This window comes from Limulus polyphemus, unplaced genomic scaffold (assembly GCF_000517525.1).
Source record: "Limulus polyphemus unplaced genomic scaffold, Limulus_polyphemus-2.1.2 Scaffold652, whole genome shotgun sequence".
In the NCBI taxonomy this organism is placed as follows: domain Eukaryota; kingdom Metazoa; phylum Arthropoda; class Merostomata; order Xiphosura; family Limulidae; genus Limulus; species Limulus polyphemus.
This window is the reverse complement of record NW_013666262.1, coordinates 370,002-380,022: the sequence shown is the minus strand read 5'-3', so window position 1 is coordinate 380,022 and position 10,021 is coordinate 370,002. Positions and strand designations below refer to the sequence as shown.

The 10,021-nt window shown below is 34.9% G+C and overlaps 1 protein-coding gene across 1 annotated transcript in view; it reads left to right on the top strand.

Moving 5' to 3' along the window:
- Positions 1–9,518, top strand: part of LOC106459721 (WW domain-binding protein 4-like) — a gene marked incomplete at its 5' end in the record, with an annotated part of 103,383 nt that extends 93,865 nt beyond the window's left edge. Inside the window, 2 exons of the mRNA XM_013919376.2 lie at positions 1,444–1,526; positions 9,292–9,518. Coding sequence (XP_013774830.1) covers positions 1,444–1,526; positions 9,292–9,496 — 288 coding nt within the window. The remainder of the gene's footprint in view (positions 1–1,443; positions 1,527–9,291) is intronic.
- Positions 9,519–10,021: the final 503 nt, after the last annotated feature.

The following is a 10,021-nucleotide window of genomic DNA, read 5'->3' as shown; positions in this document are numbered from 1 at the left end:
TGCACTAGTATAGAGAGCATAATGGGATTGGTGGAGGGTGGTCACATGATCAGCACATGTTGCTGCAATGATGCAAAAAATATAGGGGTATAAAAGACGGGTGTTCTGTTCATAAGACTTACCAATGTCTAGAGAGCAAATGAAGGTTGAGATAGCTATGGGTGAGTAGGGGTTACTATCTATCAGAAATGCATTTTTAGCATTAAAATGTTAACTTTCAAGCTTTTAAAATTAAAAAGATCATAAATATATAGTCTGAAATCTTGGATTATTTTTTATTGCAATATATATTTTATATTGATTGTGAAATACTAGACTTTTAAGCAATTATTTCACATACCTTCAAATAATTTAACTAAAACTATATCATGGTTTTGTGATTTTTTTATACTATGTATGGGTAATAATTTATTTGTTCAAATGCTTGTTTATATACTTTGTTTTAATTATTTTGGCAGTTGCTTTTCATTTTACAAAACCACTCCCTGCTATTTTGAAAATTATGCTATCTTACAATGGACTTCACCCCGATATGAGCTTAGATATTAACTTGAGATGTTTTTAAAATAGGGTTGTAAATAATTTCTAAAAGGAATACAGACACTTTTATAAATAGGATGTAGTGAGATAATTATTCACTCCATTCATTTTATAGCTAGTAGTAGCTTCTAGTCATTGGCAAAGCACTCTCAAGTTCTTACAATTTTGGAAAATAAAGTTTATATTAGAACATTTTTCTTTAAAACACTTTGAAAACATTATCTTCAAAAGTGGTCTATCTATAATATCTTTAAAGAAAGGTGGAAGTTGATGCTTTGCTATTGTTCAAAGGTTTATGGGTCTGGCCTGGCCAGGTGGTTTGGGCACTCAACTCATAATCTGTAGGTTGCAGGGTTGAATTTCTGTCCCACCAAACTACTATTCATTGGTAAAAGAATAGTCCAAGAGTTGGCAGTGGGTGGTAATGACTAGCTGCCTTCCATCTAGTCTTTCACTGCTAAATTAGAGACAGCTAGAGCAGATAGCACTCGTGTAGCTTTGCATGAAATTCAAAACAAACCAAAGGTTTTTGGTAAGTAAGATTAATCAAAATTGGGATTATTGCAAATAATTTTGAAAAGGTAACATGTAAAAATACAAGATATGTATATGTGTCTATCATTTGGAGTATAACTTTGATATTGTTCTTAATTGTCATATAATCCTAACATAACTGTCACCGTTTAAATCTGGAAAAAACGATACAGTATTACAAGTAATGATTCTTTGTGGACATTTGTTAGTGCATATTTTATGTAATTGTATACTCAGTAAGAGGAAAGTATTTTTTGAACAAACTTCTTTTCTCCTAAATTTTGTAAAATTTATAAATTACTTAACATATATAATTTATTTATGAGAAATAATGTAGTTTTTCAGTGTATGCTCATTTGTTCTTACAAGGCAAATGAAGAGAAACTTCTTGATTCATTTGGTCCACAACAAAAACCTGATCCCTATGGATGCTGGGAACCAGTCATTAAAGAGTGAGTATGAAGAAGTATATAATGAATTTCAGCTCTAGAATGTAAGGTCTTGAAAGGCTTTGAAATTTGTGTCTTCTTTAACCCTTTGAGTCTTGTAAAATTCAAGTCCTATTACACCCGGCTATTCACATCTTGCATAGGGAGTATTGCTCTCATCATATTTCGTTCCAAAAATATAATTAGTGGATGAAATTATTTGAAATGTAATAAGAACTTTCCTAAATGTATGTATTTTCAAAAAAGTGAAAGATATAATTTTCAATTTTTCTAATATTTCTAATAAAAAATTCGTTATTTAATGTTATTTTTACTCAGACTCTGAATAGTTCACCTGCCAGGTGATTTTCCTTTTGAGTATAGAAATACTATTTATGATCTTACAGTTTTCACATTTCATTTGCATAATCTTTAGAAACTCCCAAATGAATATCAAATGGTAAATGTTTATATTTTATTTTCCATTTTCTCTACCGTATCACTAACTCTAGCTGTTGTCATCAATGTACAGTGCATTGAAATATATAAAATCAAGTATTTTAGATATATACATGCTATTTATCTCTTCGTTGAATAATTTTAGAATATCTTCTTTGGGTCATATGAGTAATTTTACATGTCTCCCTTTTCATTTATAGTTTATTTTTAATGTTTTATTTTCCTCTCCAATTTTGTCTATTTATGTTGAAATGTCAGTTGGTGCCTGCAGACTATTATAATGTTATTATTAACAGAGACACATTAGCCACTGGCAAGATGATTTGCACACAGCTATTTTTATAAGCATTCACGAGTGAGAAGATGACAGGTAAATTAAAAAAGCATTAAATGTTTCAAAAATGAATTTTGAAATACATATAATACATAATTACCTAAAAATGTAAAAGTAAAACCTAAATGCAATTAAACTGTCTATCATAGTAATATGTATAAGGCAAGAAACAATAGCCAGGTGCTAGGGACACTGATCTCTACAATGGAGCTAAAGTGGCAGTTAGCTTATAATTTGAAAAATAATATATTACTTACTTTCTTTCTAACTTAAAGAGACTAACCAAGAAATATGCTCTTACTACCGGTCATAAGCACCCCATTCATGTCTACAAAAGACTGTTGCTTAGCAACAGATTACTTTTGGAATATGAGCATGGTGTCTAACAAGGAGGGTATAACCATTTTCTCAGAATTCTAGTCCTTGAAATATGAAACTAATGTTTGGAATTTAAAGTTGTACACATAAAAACTTGTCTAAACTGTTGTACAGGTACTGAGAGTAAGCTGTAAAGAAACATAAGCAACCAAACCTAAGATATTTCAACTGAAGACTTAATTGTATGTTTCAGAGGTTTCTTTCAAAATAAAGGAATAATAACTTAGATAATATAAAAGTTTGAATTATAATGTACTTGATAATAATAATTTCATTAAAATTCATGATAGTAAAGTGGTTTAATTAAATTTTGAATGTAACTCAGTAACACTTTGTGACATGTGAAGAAAGAAATTTAAAAATGGTGCCAGGTTTTATAGGGTTCTACACAAAGTGTAAGTAGCCGAGTCTCATAGGGTTAAAGGCATTAATTTAAAGCAACTTTAAATGATTTCTGTTATTTTCTTAATGGTACTAGTTAAAAAAATAAAAACGTGAAGTTTTCATTGCTAGGTAGCTGTTTGTCATGTACAGTTCATCCAGCATGGCTGTTTAAATGCAAACTGGCTCAGATGGTTTTCATCTGTGGCTGACAATTTATTGCCAAGCACAGAAACTTCCTATTTCAATATGATATCTTACCTCGTTTCACAGAATAGCTTTCCTCAATTTGTGCTGCCTTCTATATGCCCCCCAGTAGCACATCGGTATGTCTGCAGACTTACAGTGATAGAAACCGGGTTCCATACCCATGGTGGGCAGAGCACAGATAGCTTAGTGTAGCTTTGTACTTAACTTCAAACAAGACTGATAGCCTTCTATATGTGTAATTTATTCCTACCACTAGTCTTGAGGCTACTACCTAACATGTGGTATAGCTACATTGTAGCATGTGAAAACCCTCCTCCAGTATGTGTGCAACACACCCTCCTAATGCAGCTAGCTGACTCCCTCTGTACTGTAGATCACACTCATCACTTCTTGATTTGGCACTCTTGTGTCACATTGTGTTTTTTTTGCTCATGAAGTTTTTTGACTTAGGCATTTTTTTGTAAGTGGTAGTATCTACAAAGACATTGCCTGCTGTGGAAATATTTATTGTTGGATTTTTGCTTTCCATCATTTTCTGCACCTGCAGATTTTATGGGCATTTATTTCCACATTATTATTTCATCAGCATCAGTAACTTCCGCTTTATCTGATTGGAGACAACAAGACATTATTCATACTAGTATCATGCCTACATTGATGTCGGGTTTGTCTTTTGTCTGTTGGGAGAAGTGATGGCTTTTGTGTGGCAGGTGGTGGAATGGTTTATGCTTCCTGTGCCTTTTTTTTTTGCATCTGACATACCTCCACTTATATTTCTCCTTCATATCAGAAGGGATTTTGCTGATTTTTTTTACACTACCTACATTTGCTTTATCTTGTACCTATGCTGTTTTGAATCCACATAAGCCTATTTTGTACTTTTGGGACTAGGTTTCTCAGATATGTTTCACTCCTTCTCTTGGTAATTCGTTCCTTGCTTCTCTTTTTTTTCACTTTCTATCCAAATATGCTAGTCCATCTTCAACTCCTCTTACCATTACTTTGGTGCAAGCATGCCTTGTCCTCCTTTGTTACCACTTATGACTAGGCCTAATTTTGTTCTTTACTGCCTTTCTTCAACTCTTGTCTTTTCTTCCAACTTGGGGATCAGATTTTCTGTATCTTGTTTGTCTTTACTTAGGCTTCAGTTTACCACCTGCATCATACACTCTCTACCCTTTTCTGTTATTTTTCCTCCATTCATCATCTTTCTGTGGTAATCCACCATTCCCTTCAGGAGGTTTTAGAAGATTCTCATTCACTTATCTTCTTTTTAATGGCATTTTTCTTTTCCTCAGACTTATCCCTTCTTATTTAGTTGATCTGTGGCTAGAGTTTGTTGGAGAGTGATGCCCTTGTTACTCAAGTCCTTTTGCCTCTCTTTTCTCTCATATGCCTTCATCTGGCTACTTTCATCTGCCTGTGTGATTTTGCTGGAGTTCTCATTTCTTTGGGGGTTATATCTTTGGGATGCATGCCAGTGTTCTTCCTTATCTTCACCATTTTATTGGTCTTTACCTCTCTCTATCTCCTTTGCTGTTGCTTGCTCTTTTCTTTCTCACTGTCACCACTTTATGTTCCTCAGTTCCAATCTGTCCTCTCACCCCTTGTAGACTTCAGTGCTGTCAATCTTTGCAGTGACTATCCTATGGGCTCAAGGTTGGTGGGTCCTATTTTCTAAGGTTTATGGACCTTTGCATTCCCATTATTTTAATGTATTCTCCTCTCCTGCCCTTTCTTTGCTGTTTTGTTCTTTTTTCAACATTCCTCCTCCTTGTCCAGCATTCCTTTGTGATTGGGGCCAGAATGTTGTTTTCCACGCCATTCTCCTTTCTCTCTTTGCACCTGTCATCTCTTGTTCTTTTTTTTGTCTGTGGATATACAGTAGTCCCTGGTGAATACGACCCCTTCCAATGAAGTCTTCCTCTTAAATACGACCCCTTCCAATGAAGTCTTCCTCTTAAATACGACTTCTGTGCACAGAACAATTTTACATTGATCTGTCCTTCCACAAATGACTTCCTGACAGATGCGATATATGACGATGATTTTTGGGCAGAAGGTCAAATAGCGACCTCTTTATAACGACTTTTCTTCATACCAATAATGTAATTTACAGAGACACATGAATACAATATATACAGGATGGAACAAAGCGGTCTCATGCCTGGAGATTGCTTCACAGCTTAGTATATGTGTCTTGGTACCCCGGGGTGTTCAAGTCAAACTCCTTGGTACATACACATAGGTATTCTGGTTTAAAAACTTTCAGGTCCTGAAAGGTAACCAGGGGTGATCAGAAACTATTGTTTGTCTTTGGCTTGCTTGCAAAATTAAGGTTTATTCTATTAGTGAATGTAGTAAATTTTAAGCCAGTGACTTAGATGTTAAGTAACTTGATTAGGATTTACTAGCAGGGTATGAAGATTATTAACTCGTAGTTTGTTGAGTAACAGACTCGACTAATCTGTGCAGTAAGCATGGCTAATGAAATGCCTCAAGGCATCCGGGAAAGCATGCGATTGTCGCAAGCTGAGAACAGAAAGTTGCTGTGAAGGTGTTGATATAGAAACTTGACATGGACATTTATATAGACTAAAGTTGTTATGAAAACAACAATATAAACAAAACATGGAAATTAAAGAATTTTTAGTCAACTTGAAATTGGTTTAATGCAACATATATTTTATGTAGTATTTGTATTCAAGTATTATTAGGTATTAGCTAGAGCCTAGCAATAGTTTAGTTTGTATATATTTATTAGTATTTCTTTATTGGTTCTTTTAAATTTGTGGAATGGTCCCTTTTCAGAACTTGGATCAAAGGATCCAAGTTTCAAGGTGAAATTTTTGTTTAGGGTGTGGCTGTTTTGTTCATTTAAGATACATAGCTTCCCATGTTTGTTTCTCTGTTTAAAATTACAGCATTTTGTATAGGTATACTGTGGATTTTTTTAGATGCAGTGGTGGTAAATATGGGATGTTTTTTATTATGTTTGGTGAATCTAGTTTCCAATTTTCTTCCAGTTTTTCTGATGTAGAATTCTGCACATTTATTGCATGTTATTTTATAAATTGATTCTGAAATCATGCACTGAAAACTAACAATGAAATGCTCCTTGATATAATAACTGCCAGACTCGTGAATGTTCAAAGTGACACCATTAAATGGGCAAAACAAACAAAGATGGACAATTTTATGTGAAATAAATTTTGTGTCAGTTTGTAATATTTTATATGTATGTAATAAAAATGTGATATATGGATGTTTATGAAATGTGATTGATGAATAAATTATTTTACATAAAACACAAACAAAACAATTTTAAGTTATCTTAATTGAACTGTTATCTACCATATTCATTAATAAACAGTGTACCAATTTACTTTGTTATCTGACTACTCATACAGTATATAAACCATTATGCTCAACCCCTGGGAATAGCAACTGGCACAGCTTGAACTCGTTCGTTCATTATCTTTGTATTGATCCTTTGAATAACGACTTCTTGTCAGATGCGGCTTTTTTTATCATGGCAGGTAGGTCAGTCATATCTAAGAGGGACTACTGTAGCAGATCTGACCTTTCCCATTGTTGCTTCCCATATTCTTTTCTTATATTCTTCTTGATCTTGCTTATGCTTTCCTCCCTGAAGGGGAAGTGCATTCACTTCTATTTTTCTCCCTCCTATTTCCCACTTATATTTTCATTTTCTTCCTGATAGTTTTCTCTGTCCCATCCATGTAGTTTGTTGTTATTTGGACTGCACTGCTCCTTTTCACGGTTCATACTACCATCTATTTATTCTATAGAATTCCTTATCTCCCTGAAATATTTCTTTTATTATGGGATGGTGACAACAGCCCACCCATTTAGCCTATGTCTCATTGGATGTAGATTCGCATCAACTCTTTTAGGTCTACACTTGCCAAATCTGACACCTTGCTCTCTATCTTGCTGCTCATTTCCATCATCCATTGGTGAAGTTTGTGCAGGCTGCTCCACATACCACACATTATCTTTATCATCTGGCTGTCTCTTTTTTTTCCGGATATCGACTTACTCCTTTCACCATTCTACATCACTTACTGTCTCTGACTGGAAAAATTCTTTTTCTATATATCTTCTCTTTACAGTGACCTATTTCTGCATCTCTGTAACCCACTCAGTAGTGAGCAGTGCCTGTCTGGGTATACTTAACTTTAATTCTGCACCATGCAAACTTTAATGTCTTTAATGCTTACTGGTGAAATGGAGCATTCTGCAAAATTGCTCATGAGATACTCACAGAATATTGCTTCATAAATAAGGATTTCTGCCCATCCCTCCATTCCTAGTTGAATAAATTGGGACTGGCCTGCTTTTCAAAATAGGGTTTTCATGGTCACCTAATGCACAGTCTTAAGGTGTTGCATTCCTCTGGATTCCTCACCTCGATTTTCCCATTCTTCTAGTGGGATATGGGTGTCCTTGCACTTACTAGTTCTTAGCTAATAAGGTGGACCATGAAGGCTTCCTCCTTAGTGTAACCACTCACACTCAGTTGAGAGTAGGATGGTGGTGGTGTTCTGTTAAGGTAGATGGTGTGTACTCCTACCGCACACCAGAAGGCACTCACATTCGATGTCACCTAGTTTGGGATTGTACAAATCTGCTACATGCACTTCACCTTGCCAAATGGCTTTCCCTCATCCTATTGCTGCCTCAATGGCTGTTCCTAGGTGACCTGGTGTTGGATCAGTGTAGGACCAGCCAACATAAGTCCTCACACGTGGTTGATAGGAACCCTCCCACAGGATGAAAAAATTGCAATACTTCCTGGTTTTGGAGTGGAGTTGACTCACTACATTTATTTTCCCCTATCCTTCTATTGTTTGAATGTTGGGTTTCTGGGTGGCCTGGTGTTGGTTGTATACTGGGTTTGCTCACATGTGCCCTTCCTAGGTTGCCAGAACAGAAGTGGCTTTTCCCTTCTGCTTTCTTGTCTTGAGGTGAAGATGGTTAGACCCTCCTCGTACTGTGGACCAGAAGACATGTATCCGATGTCATTTGGTTTTGGAATAAAGTTGATCCACTGAGTATGGACTGACGTGCCCTAGCCACTCTACACTATTTTGCACGTCCACTTTCAAAATTGGACATGCATCTGTTCTGCCCTTCTAGGCAACACATACCATCATTGCAGGCAAAGAGCATACCCTGGTACAGATGAGGTGCAGTCTTCTGCAGATGTGTGTGTGATCCTATATCTTAGGGTATCATGCTCCATGGGTTCTCTTCAAGCACCTTCTCCATCTCAGTGTGGGATTCTAGCCATTTTGTGAGAAGAGGTAAGGTATTGTATCAGAAGTTAACATTTTCCAACACTGAAAATGGATTTCTGATAGATGCTTACCTTCACTCACACTTTCCACACATCTTCCCTGCTTCTGGTGCATCTTTTCTTGCCTAATCTTGAAGTGATGAGTGTGATCTACATTATAGAGGAAGTCATCTGTGCTAGGAGGGTGTGTTGCAGTTCTGTTGGTGGATGGTTGTCACATGCTCATTTGCATGCTATAATGCAGCTGTAGTGAGGTGGGAGCCTCAAGGCTAGTGGTGAGTGAAAATTGTGCATATAGAGGGCAGCACAAATCGAGGAAAGATATTTTATGTGAATGGAGGTGTTGGAAAATGTTAACATTTGCTAAGAATGTTTAGTAAAATATAACATTACAGTAAAAATATATCTTGTTTCAGGTTTACAATGTAAATACCATAAAATATATATAAAATGAAATACATCAATACTACTTTCAATTATATGTTGTATTAAGTGTGTATATAGGAATGCTCAGTTAAATGAACATTATTTTATTCTTAATGTTGTGTAATTTCCATAGAGCTTTAGCCGCAGAGTTTACTAAGTTACATGAGACACCCATTCTCTGGCAATTCATCACTGACAGGCTAGCTTTTAGATTAAATAATTCTGATGCAAAATGTTTATTCCATTTCGGCTCTCTAAAATGTTTAATGTATTTCCAGATCTGAATTTCTAGACAAGGCTCAAGATACAGTAGAATCTTATGTTCCAGTTTATAATGAGGAAAACAAGATTAAGTTCCAGCAGAAAGTTGTAAAAACGCTTGCAGGTTCCGAAAATTATATTAATGCTGAAGTTGGTTTCAAAAAAAGAAAAAAAATGTCTGAATCAAAACGCAATGTCAGATGTAGAACTGATGATGAATAAAAAGTATGTTTTTGTCAGTGTAGATTATATTATCAATATATAAAAATACAAGTATACATGTTAAATAAAGGTGCATTTGTATTTCATCATGAATATACAGAGCTTTGTAATATTCTTCAACATAATCATCAAATCTTCATGGATAATTTGAAAATTTATTCAGAAACATAGTTCCCATTTGAAGAAGTGTGGCATTATAATCATGAAAAAAGCTATAAAAAATTAATTTTATAAATGTGGAACAAAAAAAAGTTGGAGAAGTTGGTGCATGAAATTTGAGAGAGTTTTTAATCAGCAAACTTGTTGAATGCAGACTTACCATACATTTTGTACCTACTTATATTAGTTTAGAATTTTTCGTTTGTTACACATATGTGCAGTTTTCAAATAATGTGGTCAAGAAAGTCATTAAGTTCATTTCATTCTAGCTAGTTTTCTTTTTGTCCTTTATACATAAAGATTGACAGCAGTGTCCTCCATTAGTAGGTTAGATGATATCTGGAGGTTACAACCTCCTTTTTGTTT